At 35.9% G+C, this 27,585-nt stretch overlaps 1 protein-coding gene and 1 long non-coding RNA gene across 3 annotated transcripts; one reads left to right on the top strand and one right to left on the bottom strand.

Moving 5' to 3' along the window:
* Positions 1–280: 280 nt before the first annotated feature.
* On the bottom strand, positions 281–27,585 carry LOC100891004 (endochitinase A). Of its 2 annotated transcripts, none has more exons than XM_030984837.1 (7): positions 27,349–27,585; positions 15,385–15,480; positions 11,405–11,503; positions 7,987–8,096; positions 7,092–7,458; positions 5,042–5,079; positions 281–4,352 (listed from the first exon to the last, which is right to left on the bottom strand). In XM_030984837.1, exons 2-7 carry the CDS (start codon positions 15,477–15,479, stop codon positions 2,893–2,895), a joined length of 2,169 nt encoding a protein of 722 aa, XP_030840697.1. In that variant the 5' UTR covers position 15,480; positions 27,349–27,585; the 3' UTR covers positions 281–2,892. The 2 variants fall into 2 exon arrangements, with proteins under 2 accessions (XP_030840697.1, XP_030840699.1); XM_030984839.1 differs by having other exon boundaries at positions 281–4,349.
* On the top strand, positions 18,149–23,128 carry LOC115923675. The gene is made up of 2 exons (XR_004064046.1): positions 18,149–18,331; positions 20,039–23,128. It is a non-coding gene; the product is annotated as an uncharacterized LOC115923675 (long non-coding RNA).

Genomic DNA, 27,585 nt, shown 5'->3' with positions numbered 1-27,585 from the left:
TCAATGCATATAGCCCGGTGCCGAAAAAAACTCCTTTTAAATGTTTCAGTTTATGTTTCACTTTTTGTTTTAAATCTCGTGACAAAATAATGAAAGTGCGTGATACTTATTCTTTTCATTTTATCAACACAACCTAAGTGAAGTGTTTATGCAATTATTAAGACGGACAATATCGACCCTAAATGCAATACATTATATCATTAATACAATCATAAAGAGCGCCACTGTTAACAATACACGTCACTATAACCTAACATGGACACGCAATGCACGATAATTATTAATAGTCACCCATGTTTTATTGAATAACACTTATTCTCGTCTTTACATTTCTGATAAATGCAGTTCTGTATAGAGTATATCTGCGAGTTAGAAGCATAATGTTGATCCAATTATTCCGATAGTAAAACTATAGTACTCTTTGCATCGTTCACATTTAGTGAATTACACTGCCTTCAAAGGAAATTTGAAATAATTATATATACAAAAATTAGATAAAGCATTAAAATAGTCAATATAATCTTATTAAATTTTCTACTAATAATATTTACAGAGTAGTTTATCATCTCATCAAAAATTCTTTGATTGTTATGATGGAACAAACTGCGACAAGATTAAATCTACAATTCCTCGAGTATCGGATTCATGACAATTTCTACATCACATCACTATATACATCAACAAATCGCCAGCAATTGTGTCGATAACTCTAACTATAGTTCATCAATTAACCAAAAAAATAATAGAGCATTACTATTCTATTAATACACCTTACATCATCAATATTACTGGAAGTACTATGAGTTATTGACATTAATGAGTTAGCATTCTTTAAATGAAATATTTCAAATCGTTGGAAAATAGTTGAAAATCTTGGCTTTGCAATTGAACGTGTTAATGAAATGTACAAGTAATCAGATACATTTCACATCAAAATATGTACGAAGGATCAAAAGAAAAAAAAAATACAAAACAGTATATCACATGAGCATAATGACTTCCTGGCTTTAAACTAGATTCCCTGGAACAGACGCCGCAATTTTGAACAGTACACATCGTCAGTGCCCATTTGTATTGCATCATAATTTGCTGACACCAGATTTGATTGAATTGCCAATAAATGTGTCTGTGTGTGCAAAGGTCTCTCAAGTAGCGAACCCATCATCCCATCAAGAAATACTCCAACTTGTCTTCATATCTCAAAGATGAGGGAGATTTGATATTACAATGAGAATTCCTTTAGCAGTAGACTATGGCACAGTACATTACACAAGACATGTCATTAGTAAAATTCTACTCACGGAGACTGACAACACGTAAGCTTGTTATTGGGTTAACACCCGAATAGTGTCAAATTCCCCATGAAAACCCATTGTTATAAGCCTTTAAATTTAGTTTTGACAGGAGAATTGCTATTCAAGACATGAAGACCTTAATTTAACCAAAACATAGCACAAAAAACACCTCGAAATTTATTGGATTTCCTTGCCTCCGGTTTTCATATTTCATTGCTACTTACTCAATTGTTGTCAGATTTTATTGCATTATGTACAATTTCGTTTGATTCTGTGAAAGTGCTTATATTCTTTCATTACAAACAAACAGCTAAAGGTTACATCCCTCCTTCCCTGTCTCCCTCTCCCTCTCTCCCTCAGTAGTACATGTATGGCCCTATACGAATAACGTATAATCTTTACGACTAATACACTCAAAGGGTTTTACACAAAATTAATCGTTGTTGTCAGTAGACCATGATGAAAATTAATCACCTTCCAATCGACTACAATAGAAGTAATAATAGTATTTCTATCCAGACGGATGTACAAGTATATAGAGACCGTACCAGCCGGTTCACTCTCCCACACAGAAGACTAATCAAAATTAATATCATTTACATTATAAATACATATACCAATTTGTTTGTGTTGATATTATAGACTCTTTCTTCTGAGTATATGATGACAACTTCGTCTTTTCTTTATTTATCTTTTGTCCCCGTTAATAACCTAACCGTCTCTCCCACTTAGAAATAAACACCCTAAGGTTATTTCTTCGTTGTATTCAAACATAATATTATAGTTTGGGGTATTTCTTAAATTCATTTTTGTTCACTATACGACACAAATTCAATGATCAAATTATATTGTCACCAATGAAAAAAAAATCACTGGTGCATATTTTCTTTAAAGATGTAATAAGAATATTATGGATTTTCTTGTTAACATTACATTCAAGATTATTCTAAAAATTAAAAAGAAAGGAGTTACACATGAAAAAGGCAAACCAAAGCCGCTCCATTACCAAGTTACAACAGCAATTAGATATCACAGAATAACATGACATAATTAGCTTTTATCAGCAATGATATAGATTATCAATAAGTACAAGACAGATTGAGTAAATGATTATTCTTTTATCTCAAAATATGACATTGCAGACAAGTATACGGTAGAATTTAGTCTCCCATTGCACCTTGACTTCCAGGCAATTATACATTTATTTAGCGCTTACATCAATTATGAAGATTGGATTGCTTCTCAATTTGACGGGATACTTATTAATACAATGTCACTGATTAGGTGATGATAATTATACAGAAGCCTAATGGATCATCGGAGCTTCCCTTACACTAGATTCATCCATCCGAACAGCTAAAGGATGTAAAGATAGTCCCTTTGTCTGTCCTTGATGAGTTTTATAATGAATGACCTTCGCGAGCTTTTATCATCCATACTTTATTGCATTCATACAAACAACGACACTGGCAAGGGTTAACCCCTTCCATGCCATGGGAAGTCTTTCCTCTTCTCCAAGGGCATCATCCAGAACTGTTAAGACTGCTTACTCCTTGGTAATACGGATGAACAGTCATCTGCAGCCATCCTTGAGGATTCAAAACCGGGATGTATTCACGTAGACGGAATCAAGTTCTGCATATCGGAGCAAGGACGGACCCGACCGACTCCTCCCTATTGCTTCCTTGGCTTTCTGCGATTCCTGACCTGAGGTCAACACTGGTTTCTTGGGAGCTACCTTTGGAGGTCTTCCCGTCGTCGTCGAACGAGAGTCTTTAACTTCTACGAAATCGTAGACCTCTTCGTCTTCATGGGGCTGGACGGGAAGGGACAGTTTTCTACTGTTGTTCGGAAGCGATGCTGTCGAGCGCCTCTGGTTTTCGTAGTAACTGTCTTGATCCATACTATCTTGACGAGGCTCGGCATAACCGCGTTTCGTGATAACGGGTTTCAGCATCTTTCTCCTGTTCTCTGGCGTAACAACAACATCGTATGGATTACTAAGTTCGTTTGCTGAATCACGTGCCATGTCGTGGTTGCTACCTACAGGGCCATAACTGTCACTGAATAGAGGGGAGCGTGGAGCAAGTCCAGGCACGTCATCTCCTAGTACGTATGTACATGTCATTTTTTCATCGGCCACACTCTGTAACTTCTTGGTAATTGCAGGGGATAGGTCTCCCGGGAGAACATACATACCCTGTGTAGCAAATGCATGCTTTGCCTCACTTCCCCGTCTTGATGTTGGCTCTGATCTGGTCTCACCAACATGGTCATACAAATTTGAATTACCACTTGAGAGTCCAGACAAATTAGATCGGAAATCTACAGTGCAATCCTCGATGGATGATTTGGGACTTTCTTCCAGTGAAGGGAACTTTTTAATAGGTTTCCTTGGTGACGCACCTTCCCTCTCACAGATGCGTCGATCAACATTAGTCGGTGGGGAGGTCTGTCCCTTGGACATGTCAAGGTATTGTGCCGTTACCGCAGGAGGTGCGACCAGATGATTGGCCGCAGAGGGCGGTGCGCATGTGTTTGATGAACCCTCGACAGGCTGCGGATTTCTCCTGGTTTTTGGAAAAGGTTTAGGCTTAGGAAGGGGTTTCCTTTGTCCAACCATAGATTCACCCATCCGATGATTATTATTGTCCTTCGAAACTGTTTTCTTTTGGGATGGTTCGGGTGAAGTTCGGGGCTCGTCTGCAAAAGCGGTATACTCGTTTTCGGTGACAGCGGCTGGTCCAATTGGGCGTCGGCCTTTTACAGGACTAGTTTGAAGATGTTTCGCCGATGAGGGCATTAGATCCGACATATTGACGCATTCAAATCCTTTAGCATCCTTTTGAAATTTGTGAGGTTTCAGTGGACCTGCCTCAGGGTCGATAGCTTCGTAGGAACTCTCCTGCGTAGTGTCTGCAAGGTCCATGATGTCATAGCCAGGATTTGAAGTGGCTGTCAGTTTTCCCTTGTGACCTTTGACCTTCTGTTTGATTTTTGGTCGATCTCCATGACCTACAGCTCCGTTGGGCACTGTTCCGTTCGTTTGGATACCTGCTATACAAAAAGATAGAGAGAGGGGGAGAAATAGCGAGTGAGCTGAGCTGATATTGGACAAAAAGGAAGAATAATGAGAAAATAAGAGAGAACAAAGCGTGACCGGTAATGATAGGTAAATAGATAGAAGGAGTAGGTGTAGTATTAGTAATAGTAGTGGTGGTAGTAGTAGTAGTAGTAGTAGTCAGGCGCGTACGCAGGGGGGGGGGGGGGGGGCTTTGGTATTTGTTATGTGTGTATTTTGGAGGAAACCCCTCCCCCCTTTGGTAAATAAAAGTGTCCTTTTACCCCCCCCCCCCGCTTATTCAGCGGCTGGCTGAGTCGTTGCGAAATTTTCGGCCCGATTTAAAAATGTTAACCCCCCCCCCCTTTGAAAAAATCCTGCGTACGCGCCTGGTAGTAGTAGTAGTATATAGTACTAATATTATTAGCAGTGTTAGCATTATTATTAGTAGTAGAAGTAGCAGTGATAGTAGTGGTAGAAGTTGTAGCAGTGATAATGCGGAGGGGGAGGAGGAGGAAGAAAAGTAACAGGAGCAGGAGGAGCAGGAGGAGAAGAACAATAGTTTACGGTATATGATGTAGTTACACACACACTTACTTTTGTTAAAGTCATAATTATTTAAAGTGTTCATTATGGTTGAAGGGAAGTAATGATTGTCAAACAAAAATATCCTGTCTGTATTTACCTTCACTATCCCTCCTTGTTGGTGACTCATTTTCCATCCTGTAAAAATATAATAAAAAATGAATGGATTATAAAATACACTCTATATGTTAACTACGATTCTAAGACACCTACCCCTGGAGAACCACCTCTAGGATAACCATCCTCTAGGACGACTACCCCCTACGACAACTACCCCGGATAACTACCCATTACGACAACTAACCCCAGGCAACTACCCCCTACGACAGCCTTACTCTAGGACAACTATCCTAGGGCCTAGTTGTCATGGGGTTAGTTGTCAACGTGTGAACTCGCAACATAACCCATGGAACCAATTCAATTAAAAAACTTCAATGTGTGTTCTTTAAATATTTGTTAGATTTCCTCATACGAAGATAAGAAAACATGGTTGCTTCCGTGGGCAGTTCCTGCCTTTCACTTCTCTGTAGTCATTCCTCAACTCACTTTGTCTAAATGAAAAGTGATTGTATATTCAGATATGAAAAATAATGTGCAAATTATGTGTAGTAAGGGAAGGACCTAAGACCGAAAGACGTAAAGAAGACTCTATAGACCTATATAGAGACATGATCGAATCGAAAGTTGGACATCGTTAACAAGGCGAGTGAAATTAGTCGTACATAGGACCTAAAAGAAGACCCTGATCGCACCCAATTTATGACAATCAATATTATTCTAGGTCACTAATTTCGTCACTTTGGCAGTTTAATGACGTAAGCACTTGTAACTGCCTTCCTGTTCACGAAGAGCCATTGTATAACTAGGATTCGTATCGAATAGTTATCATTAATTGCAGATGATAAACTATACCCGTGCTTACAGCGAAAGTATGGTCTCAATTAAAAAGGTTTTGCCTAATATTGGGGAAAAACAATGAAAGCGCAAAGCAGTATACGAGAAATTAAAAGTGAAACGCAAATAAACAAAGAATACACGGGTTTACCGAAAATGATTGAATTCGGGTAAAAAATAGTGTGATGGTGTTAGCTCAGTTATTTTGAAAGATTCACATAATTTTTTTCAAAATCTTTCATGAAAAAAGATAATATCTCTTTAAAAGAATATTTTCTGTAATATCATTATTATTCCAATCACCATACATAACGTAAAAGATACCGATGTTTACAGCTTTGATTGAATCAATATACCTCTAATTATTTCGAAAATCAACGGCAGCTCTATAAAAAAAAAGAATTTAACTCATTTTAACACAGCAAGCTAGAATTAATTCAGTGCAATATAAAAACAAACAATACCCCATTTGTCATACTTCCTCAATTTATCCACCCTCAATAGTATTCAATAACAAGGTTGTTCCGTTGAAAAGTGGGAATATGCATAAAATGTTCACCAATGTGTTCCTGTTTGACGGATCACTTTATCACGTGAATTCAATAAATTAAAAGTGAAATTTTCCAAAATGTAGAAGAGGATGTGATTCAGGGACGGGTTCAAGATTGTCAGAGGGGAAGGGAAGCAAATCAAACTGACTTGAAAATTATATCAGCGAATAGTAGTTTAGTCCTCCTATACCTGCTTGGTTAGGGGTCGAGGGAGAAATAAAAAAAATCCAAAGTGAACATTTTTATTCTACTTTAATCAGGAACAAAGGAATACGTTAAGCCCAAAAGATGATATTGAAAACTGTCTTTCAAGTACCGCAGACAGTACTTTGGTAAGCAAAAAACATCTAAATTGCAAACAAAATGAAAATGATTGACTAAAGGAAGGGGTACTTTTCACGCAACAAATTCGGGCTCGTAAAACACACAAAATCGGCCCGTATTGACTTTACTCACCGGACTTAGGGGGGGGGGGGGGTGCTTTTGAATGGAGGGAACATGCACACCCGTACCCTAAAGAACACTGAGTGGAGGGGGGGGGGGCTAGGCTTTCGGACGAGAATCCGATCGACCGAATACTGGACTATTATGAATCATTCTAATCATAAAGGGTATCAGTTTATGATGAATTTTAAAAAATCATGGAAATACTAGAACATAATCATTGCTTGGACAATTTGGAGATATAAAATGATGCAATCTCACCTTCCGACTGGCTTCTTCTTCGGACAGAATTTCCTGACGCCGCAGACGACCCCACCGATCGACATCGCCAAGAACACGACCACGGCGACCGCGGATATGCCCATCATCATCGGCCGACTCGACAGCAAGCTGGCCGATTTCCCTTGCCCACCGATGTAAACAGGCGAGGTTTCGATGTGGTTGTCCGGCGAGGCGGTGGTTGAGGTTCGGGTACGAGAGTGACGCTGAGTGTCACCGTTGTTGTTGCTGTTATGACTACTTGTAAATCGAGATGTTGTTGATGGTGATGTTGTCGTTGTTGTAGCGGTGGTGGGGATTTTCGTTGTGGTTGGCCGGGCAGTCGTTGTTACAGCTTCCGTTGTTGGTGCTATTAGTGATCAATGATGAAGCATGGTAAATATGAAATGAAATAAAATATATACAAAATATCAATTTATCAAACTAGAGAGACAGTGAAAATTCTATTCAAACTATGGGTTGAATATGATCTAAGATAATGTATGGGGTTGTGTTGTCATGAAAAAGTCTGGATATTTCTCGGCTGCGCGGATAAGTAAAGGGTTCAAGGGAAATTTTCTTTTTCTGTTTGTTTGTTCATTTTTAATAGTTTTCGTTTTTTTTTAAATATTTGTTTAAGTGGCTGATGTAATTCCTGGCAATTATAACTAGAAAATAGCCTTGCAAAAGAAATAAGGCCGTTTTTATTGGATGATGTTAAAAAATCCTCTGGTATTAAATCCAGAATTTTCAAAATGGGACGGGAGTTTCCCAACATAATTTCCCCATGGAACATGTCTTTCGTCTCAAATCGGTGTTAGTGCATTCACCCAAAAGGATTCACACTTACTTTAGAAGCATAATACAGACAAAAAGGTAAATTGTTCAAAATTCTTACGTTGAGTTGGTAAACAATTCGTTCCTTCTGTTATCCACCCTGGACAGCACTCATAGTCCGACACATAGCCGATCCTGCTGGGTCTCCTAGAACCAACTGAGTACACCGTCCTATTCATAAAACAAACACAAACGAGATCGTTATATTACATTAATTAAATAAGGTTTAGGTGAAAAACAAAAATAATACAGTCATAGAGCTAGTAATCCAGATTTCTGGTTCCCATATAACATACCTTGAACTGATCTTTTTAATTCAATAATTCCTATAAAAGCGCTTTGAAAGTTCTGGAGCACCAGCTGATGATTAGTTCTCCGTGTTGTTAGCTTCACTGACAATTCAAGACTGTTTCACCAAATAATCATTCTACCTCACTTGTTTTTAATTCTTTATAATCAGTCGTAATGGAAAAACTTTGAATTCAAGGGCGATGATGATTGAATTCTAAACCAGTGTCAATTAATTGCCATAATGCATACTAATAGAATAAACACCTGTGTAATTAAACCTTGCCCTACTGCCCGACATTCTTTAAAACAATCAATAAAATCCCCAATATTATTTCATGCCTAGAATTTCGCTGAATCCTACCTATTTGATGAGGAAATCGATGAAAGTTTGAGGTGAAATAAGTAGTAATAATAATAACATCGGAAATCTGTTTCTTCAACATATGAATTACTCATTATGCGTCACAGACATTTCAGCCATCGATTTGCAGAAAAAGAAAACGTCATCCACCTACATAGCACATCTTTGTTATCATTACAATCATAATTACTGGTCATATATTTATGTAGTGTGTAGCCAGTCACGGATGGGAGGTGGGGGGGGGGGGGGACTGGTCATGGTCTGTGCAAGTAAGCAGTGGGTGGGTGGGGGGGGGGGGGGGGGTTAGGGGGGGGGGAGGAGGGGGGGGACTGGTCATGGTCTGTGCAAGTAAGCAGTGGGTGGGGGGGGGGGGTTATATTCCAATTATTCTCCTTTCTCTTTCATGCTCCCTCTTTATGTCCTTCACATTTGTTTTTAATTTTTCTTTTCTTTTCTTTTTTCTTTATTTTATTCGATATTAAGCCATTGCTCCCCCAAAAAAGGATAACGAACTGTGCAAAAAAACAGGGAAGACCTAAGTTCAAAGAAGGCACCACTATGCGTGAGACATCCATCCTTTGGAGTGCCAAATATTATTTTTCATTGAGTTATAAAGCAAAATTAACTGTAATCATTTACTCAGTGGTTTTATTTCAACCATCCTAATATATATATATATTAAACAAAATAGTACAGAATTTGCTAAATGAATAAACTGATATAGTATAATAAAATATTAATTGACTGCATTATCTGAAACGTATGATGATAAAACTATTTCCTCCTTTTACTTTGTATCATTATTTTTATTTGTACGGGTTAGGGGATTTTTTTAAATTTCAAACTTGTAAACATGTTTGACCTAAATATGGTAATATTTCAGTTTAACCTGTCGAGTCATGATTCCCATCCGCACTATTTCCGATATGCCCTATGGCTTTTATTCTCTCTTTCATTTTCAAACATTTGCTTTTATTTTTTTTTTTTTTTTTTATTTCGGGGATTCTTCTGGGTGTTTTGTTTTTGCACTCACTTACGTATTTTCCTTATTTTCAAGGATAATGATGATAAGGAAATTATATCGTATAGAAAGTGTATTGATTATATTAATATACTTTTTTATTTTTAATATTTATTTGTATTGATTGAATGACTGATTGCATGATGGGTTAACAAGTTGATTGATTGATTTGATTGGGATTGGTTTTACATTGATGGTTTAGTTGGTTAATTGACTAATTTCTCAAATGGGTGATCGACTGGCTGAACAATATGATGAATTAATTGCTTAATACAACAATTATTGATTGATTGATTGGTTGGTTGGTTGGTTAACTTGGTTGGTTTTGATTGACCTGAATCAGTTGATGCATTGACTAACTGGTTCATTGTAGAATTGATTACTTAATTAATTGATTAATTGTTTATGTAAACATTTATCGTTGACTACAATACTGATAAATATTTTATGTGCATTAACTTCTCTGACTGAGTAACCGATTTAACCAGCTGTATAGCTTGTTGCGTGTAATCCCAAGTGAATTTAATGTGTAAATCATAAAGGGCCTAATTTTGGTCTGACAGGTCGATCGATGAATAATTGTTTCAGTAGGAGGACAGTGTGGGTGGATAATTTATAATCAATAGATCTATCTGTGTGACACAGGGAATTCTGTTTGATTAAGTGATTGGCTATACGTGGGAGATCAATCTTTGTTTGATAATGCAGGTGATTCATCAGTTTTTCTTAAGTAAAAGGGGTTGGACTAGACTCTGATGTCTGATATAATTCTTCACAGTCAGATATGCGATCAATCAGTGAATACGTAGGTGTGGAATGAATATGGCTATGACGCATTTAAACACAGTGACACAAAGTATATCAATAATCTGTACACGTTGGGCATGTTTTTCATTGTCTGAATGATTAATGGTTCGAACTTGCGACCGTCTGGCCAAACGCCCCCTGTACACGAAGCGTCAATTATCATGCGTCACTACCTGCGCTAATCCCGCACATCAATGAGCGATTGCGACAATAAATCCAAACGCAACGTTTGCAGTGTTCGTTTTGCATTCAATCGTTTTATATAATGATGAATGATTTCATGTCTTTCAGTGATAAATAACTTGTATTTTGGGGTTGATTGGTGCCCTTTTAATGTTGGGTCAGGTGTGGCAAGCGTAGATCAATGTCTTGTCAAAGGGCGTTAGAGGTGTGGAATTTGTTATAATAATAATAATAATAAAAATAATAATAATAATAATAATAATAGCCTAATAGTCTACTCCAAATTTTATTAAACCGAAACGGAAATTCTTTTTGCCCAATTGATCGTGAGCCCGGCAGCCACTGAGCAGCGCCAGATCGACGTTGCTCTATCCCTTATTGTTGAACGCCAAACAAGGTAGCAACAACTACCATCTTTTAACGTCTTTTGGTATGACGCGGCCGGGGTTCGAACCCACGACCTCCCGGTTGTGAGGCGTACGCTCTACTGACTGAGCCAACACTCCCATTTGTTGGATGATAAAGCCGAGATGATTTTAATCATAACCATTATTGAGGGGAATAATCGGCCAAACGTGGACATCAGTATTGAGGGGAATAATCGTCCAAACGGGGACATCAGTATTGAAGGGAATAATCATCCAAACGGGGACATCAGTATTGAAGGGAATAATCATCCAAACGGGGACATCAGTATTGAAGGGAATAATCATCCAAACGGGGACATCAGTATTGAAGGGAATAATCATCCAAATGGGGACATCAGTATTGAAGGGAATAATCGTCCAAACGGGGACATCAGTATTGATAACTTACCTGTAACGGGTACACCTTGCAAGGTAAAAAAAGCCACATTTCTCGTAGTATACTTCCCTTGATGATTTTGTGAATGTCTCCGTGTAAAAGACAACACGACTAAAGAGAGAGAGAGAGAAACAAAATAAGACGATTAAAAGTTTCTAACTATTTAGTTTTGACCATCTTAATATGTATTAGCAGTAGTAGTCGTACAGTCGTAGTAGTAGTTGTAGCATCAGCAACTGCAGCAGCAGCAGTAGAAGTAAGGCCACATAACAAAAATGAAGTGTTTCCCGTCTCCGCCCGCCTTCTCTCCTTTTTCTTTTTCTTTTTTACTGTTTACTATTTACTATTAAGAAGCAAAAAAAAAAAAGCCAGAAAAAAAGCCTGTGATATACAGTTTGTTTAAATAGCTTCTAAAGTGATAAAAATTATTTGTTTTGTCATACATTACATCACTGTACTCACCAAGCACAATATATGTGAATAAATAGGCTTGCGGCCAGCTAACATTAGCATGGCAGCCATCTTGGAAAAAATGCAGAAAATTGCAAAATAGTCAAAAGTATTGCCCTGCCTCCTCCCTTTTTAAAAGTCCGGATGAGAAACACGTTATTTTTGTTTTTGGGCCTAAGAAGTAGTACACGTAGTAGCCATTGTGGTAGTAATAGCAGTAGTAGTGATAGCAGTAGTAGAAGTAGTAGTAGTAGTAGTAGTAGTAGTAGTAGTAGTAGTGGTGGTAGTGATAGTAGTAGTAGTAGTAGTAGTAGCAATTGTGGTAGTAGTAGTGGTAGCAGTAGTAGAAGTAGTAATAGTAGAAGTAGAAGCAGTTGTATAGCAATAACCTTTTTCTAAAATGTATGTAATACTGAGAACTTAAGATACAGAGGTACCGCTATAATGTATCCTTCAGGGCTTGTGTTGAATGGAATTACTTTGTTTTTACACAGAGATATGAACATTGACACTCAGTGTAACTTTATACCATGGAGTTAATAGCTACACAAACTTTTTACACAGAGATATGAACATTGACACTCAGTGTAACTTTATACCATGGAGTTAATAGCTACACAAACCTTTCTTTTTACTGTAAATGTATGTATTTCGTTGACTATAGGGCCCCGCTTAGAAGCTTAGCTTCTAAAGGGGTCCTAAAACCATTCAGTTTATGATGTTATTAAGTTAGAAAATGTTGGTTGATGTACTATTACCAGTCTCTTTTTTATGTAACAGATTATATCATGCTTTGTGTGGTTTTGAATAAAATAAACTGAACTGAATTCATCGATTAATATCAATCTATTTCAAAAAGAAATTGTATTCACATTGGCATTCCAAAAATTATTTCACAGCATATATACCAGTGTTTATCTTCATGGGGTAGTAATCTTAAGATAGCACATCAATATGTACCCGACTTGTTTAAATAATAAAAAGATCATTTATTTTCAAATTGGCAATCTTTATTGCTGATATAAACAATTAGAGGAAGGAAACAAGAGACATTCTTGACCGCCATTTTGTCGTCTGATTGTATTTATGGGGAAATGAGACACAGCTAATGCTTCCCGCTCAATTTCGGAAATTCTAAAATCCTAGAACAACAAAGTTATGTCGTTGTCTGATCGTCATCAAACGTTACGCATGATGAAATGCACGTGGACCATTTCCCCCTATATAATGATGGCCATTTTATCTTCATAACATCCAATTGATTAAGAGATATCTTTTGGGCCTATGCGACTGTATAACCTTCGCGTTTATGCTAATTTTATGTTTGATGAGGACATACAGTACAAGAGACCTTTCTGGCACTTAACGCATCGTTATTATCTTTGATTTTCCTCGATTGACCAACATTTATAGAACCATACATTATACCCAAAACGTAAAAGTGCCACACTCAAAGCCAATTTTAGACATTTCCTGTATTTGGTGTTTACATTGATCAACGAGAGGCTTCATGTGAGTGATGTTTCCTAGGGGATATACTATGCACTTCAATATCTCCTTCAACTTATAAACAAGTGATTTTATTATGACATTAGTAAGAGAATAAGAATGAAAAAATGTCAACATCGTCAAAGGTATACTCGAAATCCTTGAAATTATATCCGAGTCCGGATGTTCTCAACCTCAACATAAGCAGCATGAGTACAACTGGTTCATATTCGTCTAGTACTTAAAGTCCTCCATCTAGGCTTTTGATTCTATAGTATTTCGAAAGATATTCATATGATAAAACTACACTTGATTTATAAAGCACTCAATGCCATACACCATCTTTAAGAACAAAATGTGATTATCCCGGTAATCGGATAAAATACTCCCTAGGGAGTATTTCTATCTTTTGGTACTTTTGTACCATGTTAAAGTTTGTCTTCTTTTAACTGTTGTTGTTGTTTTTATTGCTCTACTATACCTTACTTGCTTCCTGATATATTGTTTTTGACAATTCCAATTGTCAAGTCTTTGTCAAGTGCCATTTTACAAATTATTTCATTCTCCTATTACAGATAACATAAATTATTGCTAAGTAAGACAAGCCATAATTTTTTCTATTTAATTTTTAGTTAAATATTTTGCCACATTATTTTTGAATAGGTTTTGTAAAAATTTGCTTTAAAAATATCGGCCTCCAGATTCAGAATGTTTAAACACAATCCCTTTATAAAAATATTGCATATCTATCCCAAGAAATTATTATATAAGGCGACTACAAAGTTCGATCATTAACCTAGTTTTATTCCAGCTGCCATAAGGCACTCAAAGCTTCCAAGAAATGAATTTCTACCAGGTACCCATTTACTATACACCTGGGCGGAGAGAGGTAAACGTGGATTAATGCCTAGCCAAAGGCCATTATTGCCGTGAAGCATACGATCCATAGTCCGGTGACATGTCCACTAGACTTATCAATCAAGTAAAGTCTAAACGTTTATTTCTTATTTTCAATCTTATTTTCGATGCAACGTGTTAACCCCCTGTCCTTAGAAACTGTGTCACACAAAACAAATACGATTCCTAGACTCACTGTCACTGCCACATCCACCGAAAGAAACCTTGAAGGTTATTACTCAAATTTCTTTTTCTTTAAAACACAACTTTAAATTGGTCTTCAAATGACTCACACCTTGGAAACATGGTGCTTGGGAAGGCTCTGTCATATGGTTTAATATTCAATGTATGCCCAAATCTTGAGTTATTTTCCCACGATATGACTTACTAGCGGGTGTCTGATTATGTTTACGGAAGAAACGTGGAACAGAAGCGGTAAGCGCCAGGAAAATCGGAAAAATCACGGTGCCAATAATCTTGTGGCATAATGTGATAACATTGCACAATATAGGACGAAACGCAGAAAAACCGAACAAAGTGTGAGAAGTAAAAGTAGGAGTAGTGGTAGCAGTAGTATAAGAATAAGAAGTAGCAGCAGCAGCAGTAGTAGTAGTAGTAGTAGTAGTAGTAGTAGTAGTAGTAGTAGTAAAAGTAGTATTAGTAGTAGAAGTAGTGGTAGTTGTAGCAGTTATTGATGTTTTTGTAGTTATCATCAGTGGAAATAAAGCAGTATGCTTCCAAAATACAACAATAATAGTGATCATCATAATATAATAATGATGAGGAGGATGAGGATAGTTATAATGAAAATAATAATAATAGTAATAATAATAATAATAATAATAATAATAATAATAATAATAATAATAATAATAATAATAATAATAATAATAATAATAATAATAATAACGATCATAATACTAACACCACCACTACTACTACTACTACTATTACTTCTACTACTACTACTACTACTACTACTACTACTACTCTACTTATGATAATAATAATTTTAATAACAATTACAAAGATAATAATAATAATGACAATTATATATTTTAACAATAATCTACTTTTAAGCGCTAGCAGGATTATTAAGGCTTCTCTTACTGCACTTTTGCAAGGTATATATCATATTACATGAGGTGTGGTCTTACCTGACTTTCTTTGTACATCTTCCATCTTGTGCTATGCTTGATGCCAGACTACTCAAACAGACCAACAGCAAGAGGTTCAGCGACCAAGAATCCATCCTAAGAAAAATAAAAAAAGAGACAAGATTTAACCGATATCTTGGAAATAAAGTGGAGTACTGGTTATTTGTTGGCGATCGCCTTGTGACAGAAACTGCATGGAAGCAAGTTGGGAAGGTTCATAATGAATTACATAATAATTGATGTATACTGTGAGGTTTTTTATCATTAAGATGCTAATAAATCGACCGTCTATCTTGCTATAAATAACATGCACTGTACATATAAATTGGTATATGGGACTACACATACATGTGGCGTAAACTGACGAGTTGGTCCAGACTTTTCAGTTTTTCTCATCATATAATTATGACGAATTTGAGGGCATGTGAGGACCAAACAACTCTTCGAATAGAACTGAATGCCGTAATTTCCCTTTACAGATCCAAATGTAGGTCATGGTAAAATGAATATGTGCAGTCGTCATCATTAATGAATTCAATGATGTACTATTTATGTGGTTTAACGAAAATCGAACTACTCATCAACTTCTCTTTAGCTGACAAATTAGTGGTTTTAAAAGTCATTGCCATATCAAAAGAAAACGTTTTGGGCGTAATTAGTTAAGTGCAGTCAAAACAGGATTATATCCTATTTGCTTTGATCATTGCCATACAGAAATAGAACGTTTAAAGGGGCACCAACTATTCTTCATTCAAATGGTTCAACTCACACTTGGAATAATGTATGTGTTAAACAAAGAAATAAAAATATTCCCTGAAATCATTCTTATTGTAGAAATCAAAAATCAATTCAGCGACACATATCATTCATCAAATTGGCAACGATATTCAGTCCATTTATTTTCAAATATATTTCGAATGTACACTGTTAAAAAAAACAGTAGATTTTACAGAGAAAAAAATACAGAACCATTCTTTAAAGTGTTGTAACAGCAAATTTTCTGTAATTTAACAGGACAAATGTCTAGAAAAAATGAAGATTTTGTTTTTTTACAGGCAATTTGCGTGATTTCAGATCCCATATACAGATTTTTTACAATTCTACGGAATGTTCTTTTTTTATTAAGAAAACTTCATTTTTTAACGGATAATAAAAAAGAAATTACAGAAAACAAAAATACAGAACCATTCTGTAAATTGATGTAACTGGAATTTTCTGCAATTTAACAGGACAGATTTCTATAAGAAGGGGAGATGTTTTTTTTTAATAGGAATTCTGTATGCTTTCAGATCCAATATGCAGATTTATTATGATTCTACAGAGCGTTTTTTTTTTCAAAGTAAACCTCATGTTTTAATGAATAAAAAGAAAGAATCTACAGAAATTAAAATACAGATTCATTCTGTAAAAATGTAAACTAGAAACTTTCTGCAATTTAACAGATCTCTAAAAAGAAGATCCCATGTAAATAAATGGAGTGTCTTTTTATTCAAAGTAAACCTCATGTTTTAATGAATAAAAAAAATACAGGAAACAATAGTACAAAAACCACTCTGATAATTAATGTTACTTGACATTTTCTGCTGTGAAAAGGACGGATCTCTCTCCCTCTCTAAAAAAAGGATTGTTTTTTTCTTTATGGAAATTCGTAGGCCTATGTTTTTAAGCAGATTTTGCTTTTAATTCTACAAAGTGTCGATTTATTCAAAGCAATCTCATTTAGTTTAATGAATAAAAAAGACAGAATTTATAGAGGAAAATACCGTAAACAATTCTGTAAAATTAATAGCTGAATTTCACTGCAATTTGACAGAAATCTAAAAAAGAAGTTGATGAGGGTTTTTTTTCAAGGACATTCAGATCCCCTATAGATATTTAATGTTCTACAAAATACCCTTTTCAATTTAAAAAAAAAAAGACCTTAACTGCCTTTTAATGCCTTAAACTCAACAACGTAAAATAATTTGCGGTAAAAATACAAAACCTTTCTGTTAATTGACTCAAGCTGCCGAATTCGGGCACATTTAAAAGGGAAAGAAGATTTCGTTTTTACCGGAAATTAGTCTGCTTTTATCAGAGGTTATGCTTTATATAGGCCTAAATTTTAGTAGGCTAGGCATAATTATATATATACTTCAAAGTTCATGTAGACCTCTCAGAAATCTTTTTTTTTTTATGCCATAAAAACAACACGAACTCCCACGAACTGAAACTGTAACTATACCGGTACCGTAATTTTTCTGCATCTTCTTAATCTTCTTCTTTTTCTTCTTTTCTATTCTTTTTTTCTTTTTTCTAACAGGAAGTTTTAATAGTGCTTTCATATCTTATTCAGATTTCTGTTTTTTTATTTTATTTTTTCTTTCTTTTCTTTTTTCTTGCCGCCAACTTTTTTGTTACCGTTAGCGATAGCGTGTAACATGCATGCGTGCACTTCGTTCGCGCCCATATATGCATGCATGGCGATCGATCAGATCAGAACGAACCGGCCGGGCGCGCCGGGCCAGCGCCAGCTATAGCTTGCTAGCTGCTTGCACTCGCACGCGCGCGCCATGCATTAATTGTGCATGTTTACCATGATGTGTACGTACGTACATGTACAGTGCAGCATAGAAGTTATCTAGTTAGCACTATGAACATGACAGACAATGAAAGCGGACAAAATATACAGTTCCTCAGGAAAACAAAGGAACATCCCTTCACTGCTATTATGTAAAAATGTGTAGAACAGGTGAATATGCATGTGACACCTGTTCTACACATTTTTACATAATAGCAGTGAAGGGCTGTCCCTTTGTCTACCTGAGGAACTGTATATTTTGTCCGCTTTTATTGTCTGTCATGTTCATAGTGTAGTCTGATCTATGTACATAATGCATGCAGTACATACCTGCGAAGTTCGTTCGTGAGCTGAGCCTGGGCCTGCCTGTGATTTGAATTGGATTGGGTAAGTCGATTGTCAATTAAAGTCTCTTTTTCGTTAGGTATTATAACAAGAATTTCAATGTAGTGTTTATAGTATTAAGAATTGAGTTTGTTGGTGATCACCACGATGAGATTTAAGTCGGATAGAACTCGAGAATTTATGCTTAAACTCTAGTAAAGTAAGCTAGACCGATTAAATCTGTCTCTGTTTGGGGTAGACCGAAGGCTCCGGCCGTGTGTGTCGCTCTCAGTCATTAACATACGGACATTCTCTTTTTACCCTCTGAGTGGAGAGAGGGTAAAAAGAGAATGTCCGTATGTTAATGACTGAGAGCGACACACACGGCCGGAGCCTTCGGTCTATGTTTGGGGGACCTAGTATTTACAGTACGGTCATTAACGGGGAGGGCCGCCCGATTAATGACCGTACTGTAAATACTAGGCCCCCCAAAACAGAGACAGATTTAATCGGTCTAAAACTCTAGTAGTAGGGTGTCTGATCGCGCACCCGATGTTGTGTGCTAAAATTCTTCCCATAGAGATTACACGCATCCCTATGCAGCCTACGTGCATTGCGCGACCATGCAAAAAAAGTCAATTTTTTTTTTTCAAATCGAGATTCAAACCTTTATCTGTTGTGATCCTGAAGGTGATAATCAATGAATGAGGTGTCATATGAAAGAGCAGGTGAATTCCAATATTTCCAAAGGGGCGTAGCCCCCGAAATTTTAAAAATATCTTGGTCAAAACAGCAATTTAAACATTGTGTCCTGGCTAACTCTGAGGTTTGTCACTTTTGAGATATGACGCCCCGATCGATAAGTAGTCCCAGTCCTAAGGAACAATTCTATGTGATTATATTTTCGCTAGCCCCCAGGGATCACAACTGATAACAGTTTAAAAATACCCTTCTCGCTATTTGGTGGATCAGCTAATTAGGGGGCGTGCGCTCCGCTCAGTCCAAACCATGGTTACATCGCGTAACATCTCCGCGCACGAACGAAACCAGTGACTGAAATTATGGTTGGCAATTCCCTCGATAAACCCGGAAGTGAATACACGTTATAGTCAATGGCAATATCGCGGAGACATCTCTGCGATATTGCCATTGACTATAACGTGCATTCACTTCCGGGTTTATTGTGCGACGAACGCCAACCATACTAGTCAATGGCACATGTCGCGGAGACAGCGTAGCTCAAGCTGCAAGTCGCGGATTGGCTTAGCAGCTGGTATTTGTTTTTTTTGTTTTGGCAAGAAGAGGTGTTTTAATCACCAGCTTATGGTTAGAGCACTACTTGTGTTTTGATTTCATACAGATTATTGCAAGTTGCTAGCTTAGTATCAGTCCATAACGGAATTGGAAACAAAATCGCTCCTCACATCATTTCATTTTCAGCCATATCCAACCAATAAAACAAACATAAGCAGAAACAGACCCCCCCCCCCCCCTGCAGGAATCCCGCAAGCAGCTTTTTATTGCCAATCCTCATATTTTATCATAGTCAAAACGATGGGGAATGTGGGAAAGCCACTATAAAAAGATGCATTTATAGCAGGATTCCTGCTATAAGACAAGGTACAGACTTTTGACAAGTTGTTTAAGTCATTATTTTCCAAGTCGACATATTTTCTTTCGTTTCAATATTCAAATTTCGAGAAGTTAAGCGTAGTTAGAAGTATGAAGATTAATTTGCAAGATAACATCTCTGTTTGTATGTATTTTCAGGGAACTCATTGGCATCAGTCCTGGGGGTCCAGTAAAGAGTGGAGGAAAGAAGAAGAAGAAATCGGCCGTGTCTCCAAAGATAATTGCCCTCCTTCGTGGAATCGTAGAGTTCGAATCTGACTGGAAAACAGAGTAGCAGACATCCAGCTCTCATTTTTTATGCTTCTGTCAATTTGTTTTGAGATGTGCTTTATTATGCACGATTTTTATTGTGACGAATACATGGATGAGACAATGTGATGTAAGAAACCTGTAAATTTCTATTATTTGTGCCTCATCTTGAAAGCCTTTTCTCAACATCCCCAACATAATGCAAATAAAATATATATAAGTATTAGTATAGTATAGGATGTATGCATCCAGATGTGAAAGGCTTTGATTTTTGGAAAGAGCCAAGATAGTCCTTGCCAAGGAACAAAGTGAGTTTTTTAGATTTTGTTGGTAATGTAAGAAAACCTCAGCAGGTCCTATTTATAATTTTATACCTATATAATTTGTATATTTGTTCTTTTGAAGGTTGTTTATAGTGTTTTCTTGATGATATATGCTACAGTATGCAAACATTATACCATGTTGGTGTTTACCCTGGTCAACTTTATATACAGGGTGTCCCATGAACAATGCCTGACACACTTCTGATAGCACACAGATCAACTTATTAATACCATTGGTAAGAGCAACATTTCCTTAAGGCCCTGTCACATTAGGCTTGCATGTGACTTGCAAGGAAATTTGTTTTGCTACCCAGGGGTCTGCGATACTGCGATACAACAATATTACATTTTGAAATAGTTGAGAAGAGGATCGGTTGAAAAATACAAATTTTTGAGGTGCTGAGTATGTACTAATTTGTGTTTTCAAAGGTTGGCAGCTATGCTATGTACATCATCTTCATCTTTTATTGGAAACATGTACATATTTTTCATTGAGGCAAGTGGGTATTTTGAGAACAAAAATAGACATTTGTATGCTGTTTAGGAAAATAATGTACATTATGCCATCTTCAATCATGAGAACTGATGGCCATATTAATTTGATATTCTTGGCCCGAACTCACAAAGGAGGCTTAAAGGAGAATAAAAGTTAGACAGTCACATGATTTCAGTGAATGGAGAAGAACAACAAGACTTAACAGTAAAAGTTTGAGCAAATTTGGATAATCCGTTTTCGAGTTATGTATTTTTGAAGTTTTAGAAAATCCTTATTATGGACTTCCTTAAGTTGGCAACTTCGCCAGAATTTGTGATGTCATTGTGCTCAACTCTCCATTGGTTATGTACAGAGAGTTTCACTTTTTTCTAATTTTCATCAAAAATAATATTTCCGCCAGTGTATTTTGTTTTTGTATGACATGGCTACATCAATTCTGCAGTATGTCTGAAAGAATCAATACAATTGCCCTTTTAATATTTTATAAAAATAAAATGTTGTGAAACTCTCTGTACATAACCAATGGAGAGTTGAGCACAATGACATCACAAATTCTAGCGGAATTGCCAACTTAAGGAAGTCCATAATAAGGATTTTTTAAAACTTCAAAAATCCATAACCCAAAAAAGGATTATCCAAATTTGCTCAAACTTTTACTGTTAAGTCTCATTGGTATTCTCCATTCACTGAAATCATGTAAATGTCTGACTTTCATTCTCCTTTAAACTCTGTGGGGGGTTAAATCATGGTCTATGTAGATTTTGTGTATAATTTGCGCTTAATTTAGCGTGTATGCTGAGAAAGGTCCAATATGAAGGCACGCTGTATGGCAAAGGGCGCTCAATTCATGCTTGTTGCTATGATTTTAAACCATAGCTTTAAACCATGGCAAAAATCATGAATTTCTAGTACTTTGCCAAAAGCGTGCATTTATACTGGATCTTTGTCAGCTAATCATACACAAAATCTGCATAAACCATGGTCTAAACTTAAACTTCCTTTGTGAATTCCGACCATTGAGTGTGTGACCCTCAAATCGAGCAGAATTGCATCAAAATATCATCAGGTTAGATTTAGTGTGCATTTTGTTTACATTTTCTATGTTACAATGGACATGTTTGAAATAGACCCCCCCCCCCCCCCGGCACAGTTTTAGCATTGTTATAGCACATCTGAAAGAGCACCTCAAAGTGGTCTTAGGGATCCCGTTAGAATTTGGTTTAGATGGTTGATTGGAAGGCTTCTCTTCTACCCAACCAGAAGAGCGACATGTTATGATCCTTGGACTGTGATTTGTATTTTTCTGCACTTCACACTATTTGCAATATGATATCTGATCATGCCAATCATTTATTTTTTTAGAAATGTGTTAAATTATGTTTTGTATGTGTTTAAATATGCCAATCACATACAAGTCATGTGTTGCAGTAGGTTCTATGCCTCCAGATTTTAAAGGTTTTCATTATTGGTTTGAGCCAAAATAATCTTTGTAAAGGAATGAAGAATGCAGGTGCCCTTTTCTTTAGGCATCTATACAGGGTGAGTCAGAAAAAAAAAAGTCCACTTTCAAAAATCTATATAATCTCTAATGTATGTTATTCTTCAAAGACTGTGGTATGTCCTAAAAGAGTATCTTCCTCTTTTATTTGGTATAAATTTTATCAGGTTTATAGCATGAATGTCATGCTTGTCTATACAGGAGGCCCTTTTTTTTTTGAGAGAGAGAGGAAATAAAATTTCACCTGCGCCAGAAGTGGTGGCATGTCGATCATGAATTAGCAATAAATGATATACCTCGGTTAAACATGACTCTTTACGATTTCATATCATGGGGGGGGGGCACCCCGTAGGCTATATAGTTTTTTGTTACATTTTATATCTTTGTTACTCACTGAAGTTTGCTTTTATTGTTTTCTTGTTGATTAAGCTCCTTGCAGATCAGTATTTACATGTTTGTAATTGGTAATGATAAATGAACCCTTTTAAAACTACAAAATGTTGCAGTTGTTTGTTAGGCCATATAGTTTTTGTTACATTTGATATATTTGCTACTTACTGAAGTTTGCTTTTATTGTTTTACTGTTGATTAAGCTCCTTGCAGATCAGTATTTACATGTTTGTAATTGGTAATGATAAATAAACCCTTGAAAAACTACAAAATGTTGCAGTTGTTTGTTTGACTGACTTGTGTATCTGTAAAATTAAAGCAGGTGCCTGCAGCAGTCACAAGATTTATTTTTTTAGTGTGTGTTTTGATGGTAACTTGTACATACACACTCTAGCATTAAGGTCTTACAGATTTTTCATGAACATGTTTGTAGGATTTCTATAGGATATAATTTAAATAATTTCATGAGAAATTTCATTTATTACACACAAATGTTATAAAACAGATTGGCTGTAAATTATGAATCATGCTATAAAATTACAGAATTTCTCGAGACTTCTGCAAGCACCCTGCCCTTTTTATTATTTTTTCATTCCGTTATAATTTTTCTATTTTTTATTTTTGTTTATTTTTTATTCATTTTTTTTTTACATGCCGATTTTCTGTTTCAAAACAGATGGACTGTAGATTTTGAAGAGAAATATGTAGTCAAATTAAAGCACTCCTGTAAACCTTGATTCAGGCACTCCTCTGTCTTTATTTTAAAGATAAATTTCATGTATCACAGATGGCTTGTTATTAAAAAGATGAGCTGTAAATTTTGATAGTAGATCTGCTGCAAAATTACAGGAGTTCCTTGTAGTTCGGCAAGTTATCTTTCTGTTTTTTTAAGAATAAATTTCATTTATCATATGCAGATTTGCGGCTAAAAAACAGATGAATTGTAAATTGTGAAAAGAAAAATGTGGCAAAGCTAAAGGATTCCTGTAAACCCTGAATCAGACACTTTTCTGTCTTTTTTTTTTACAAAAATGAAATGTTATAATCACTTACAGATTGTATGTTATTAAACAGATCAGCTTTAAATTATGGTTACAAATATGGTGTAAAAAAAACTGGAGTTCTCTAGAGTTCTGGAAAAATATATATATAAAAAACAGAAAATTTGTATTTATCACCTCCATATTTGCTGTTAAAAAACTGATGACTTGTGAATTGTGATAACAAAGTTCTGTAAAATTACAGGAGTTCTCGAGACTCTGCTGCAGGCACTTTTCTGTATTTTTATGGAGAATTTTTTTAACAGTGTAGCTTTCACAGTATACCGGGTTCAGTTGCCGTGTTCTCTCAATTGAATCAAGCCATGATGAATTAGAAAAGGGGGGACCACTGTCTCATCCAGTATTACAAATTCCGATTGTATAATCAATGCGTTACCCTATATAACTATAATTATTATGCTGATTGAAAATCTGATAGTCAATCACTAAAAACGTAAAAGCCTAGAAGGGAATTTATCTTTTTGTGTTCGTGTATAGCTTACTTTTTGTTATCCTTAAAAAAAGAACGTATTAATTTCTATTTCAGGCTTTGATTATAAACTTATTTCATACCATTGAAAAAAAAACACTGTCATGCCGTGTTTATTTTGCCCTTAATCAGCTAATGGATATTTTCATTTGAAGAGCAGCATATCAATGGTATGAAATAAGTTTATAACAAAGCCTGAAATAGAAATCAGCATGATAATTATAGTTGTATAGGGTAACGCATTGGTTATAAAATCGGAATTTGTAATACTGGATGAGACAGTGGTCCCCTTTTTTCAATTTATCATGGCTTGATTCAATTGAGAGGACACGGCAATGTTTTAGCCTAATTATATTGGATGAAGTTGAGGTGATAAAAAAACGATTGCATGGTTACCATCAATACTTTATTAACCCGTTGATTACTGAATGTTCTCATTGTCATATGTTTAATACAGGGGCCACCATGTTCCAGTAGGCAATATAGAAAGGTGTTTGAAATTTATCTGAACCGACGGAAAAGTGCAACCACTTTTATTTTTTACCCAGGAAAAGCACATTGATATGCTGCTCTTTAAATGAAAATATCCATCAGCTGATTAAGGGGAAAATTAACACGGTATGACATTGTGCTTTTCCTGGGTAAAAAAAAATAATAGTGGTTGCACTTTTCCGTCGGTTCAAATAAATTTCAAACACCTTTTTGTTTTCTTTATACAATAAAATAGTTCAAGGATACTTTGTTACTATCATCGATAAACATTGGTTTGACTAATCCATTGCCTACTGCAACCTGGTGGCACTGTATTAAACCCATGAGAATGAGAGATTCTAGAAGTCAACGAGTTAATAATTAATGGTGACCATGCAACCGTTTTTATCATCCCAACTTCACCCAAACCAATTAGGCTAACACTGACAAAAATATGCTAATGTCATGTTGGTGATGACGGGAAACTAGTTGAAAAACAGAACTTTCTCTTGATTGCCTTATATATACTAATATCTAAATATATTTTTCTGAGAAATTGGTCGTCGTTATACTGCATTTTCATGGACAAAATTCATTTGCGTAGATGGTTGTTTCACTGACACTGGTGTAATAGCTGAAGTACTAATATCATTTAAACATGTAGCCTCGTTGTTTCTAACCTTGCTTTAACAACATAACATGATGTTTCACGGCTATGTATATGGGGTGATTGGCACATTGCCCATCCCCTATCATATTTAGTCTCATGTTGGCAAAACAGAAATGTTTTTTATATCATGTTTACGGTTTGTCAGGTAAATTGTCTATTACACTCTCCCTGATTGCACCAATAATATGTAACATGAACGGAAATATTTATAAAAAAATCAACCTCAGCCATTTCAATAGGATTGTGCACCATCATGTGCTTCACCTTTAGAAATGTTCAAACATAACAAAGATATATTGCGTAATCAGAACAAGAGTTCTATAGGAAATACGTCGGTATTGATATTGTATTTGGGTTGAATTCTCGAAGGTCTTTGCAAAAATTTTTGGAAATGCAAGTCCACATAGAGCAAATGGAAATAAGTTAGGTTTCAATTGTAAGTTCATATTGCTGACGTGAGTCAGAGAGGTGTTAATTAGGTTATAATTAACACCTCTTTGGATCTCAACAGGACTAGGGTGATAATCTGTGCATGCTCTTATTATCATGTCTGTATCTTTTGTATGTACTGCTAAGGGTTATATGTATATATTTCATTGTTTCAAATACATTTGTTGTACTTCTTGTATCAGCACTCTGATCAGTATTTTGTAAAAGTGCTTAATCATTATCGTCAATTATTATTATTATGATGTAGTTTTCATGTGGAAGCATTGTGCGAGTATGGAACGTCACATGTTCTGATTTGTTTCCAAAAGTTGAAATAAATCAACTATCACTCCTCCCCCCCCCCCCCATCGAATAATCTGAAAGTATTCCTGTCGCTGATGGTACTTTTAGCGATTGATACAAGCACCTCCCCCCCCCCCCTCCCCTGTTAACGCGATACTGAAGTATTCAACGAAAGTTTTCATATGAGTCAAAACTATCAAGCCCAATGCGAAGTGCTGCATCAATAAAACAATTGATACGAGTTATGTACGAACAAAGAGTTTGATAATACGAAATCTCAACTGTTTGTGGTGGAATGGTTTCTCAAAAAATGAAATTTAATGTAGCATTTACAAATTACATTTATTTCCGTCTGCATAAATGCATATGTGTATATGATAATCGGTTTGCGTAACGCTTTTCATTACTTTCTTTCAACCATTTCATTAGTTTAATTTTAATAGTCACCTTTAACGCGCTTTAAAGTTAGCCTACAAAATATCCACGTATCGAGATCTAAAGTACTGAAGGAAATCATGGTTTTCAGGAGGAAAGATCACATGTTCAGAGGCATGATCATCATTTTCGACCAACCTAGGGAAGTCTTCAAAATCCTGGCCCGGGATCTAAACATGCTCGAAACTGTGTTTACCAGTATTAGATTGGCACGGGTCGCTTGGTATAAAACATAAGTCTCTGTTTGTCATACGCCGACTAATTTTCATTCTAAATTTATTTGCTAAATCATGCATGAACGATAGTTTTGTGTTTCGAACCTTTTTTGTAAATAAGACCAACAAGCGCTGGATTAAAAGTAATTTCAATGCACTTTAATATCGAATAATAAGATTTGTGAATGAAATATTCAAATCTCGACATCACATGAGAGTACTCCATAAGTAAAATCAGCGTATTATTATAACAAAAAAATTGATGCATTAGTGAATTAGATTTCTCATGACACTTGTACAACTCGAGAAGTGAAAAGTTTCATATTTTGGAGATTATTGTTATTCTTTTCCTTTTCTTAATATCTTGAAACACTACATAAGGTTTGTGCTTGCGCACTGTCTTGCAGGGAAATGATAAAACAGCAAATCTTCGACTTACCCAATCTGAACCAATGGCTAATCCAATGTAAAAACGTTCGATTTCAAGAGCACAAGAAATGTAGATATCCGAATTGCGTCCATACACTGTCTCTGCTCATCACAATGAACTGTCAATTGTCAAACTGATAGTCTAATCATGGACCTATGGTCTAATCCAACTTATCGAAGAGATATCTCCGTAAAAAACAACAAGTCACCTGCGTAGCGGAAGCTCGCCCAATACTTTCCAGTCGTT

Source organism: Strongylocentrotus purpuratus, unplaced genomic scaffold (genome assembly GCF_000002235.5).
Source record: "Strongylocentrotus purpuratus isolate Spur 01 unplaced genomic scaffold, Spur_5.0 spur5_scaffold_14, whole genome shotgun sequence".
Classification (NCBI taxonomy): domain Eukaryota; kingdom Metazoa; phylum Echinodermata; class Echinoidea; order Camarodonta; family Strongylocentrotidae; genus Strongylocentrotus; species Strongylocentrotus purpuratus.
This window is presented reverse-complemented; position numbering and strand designations above follow the sequence as displayed.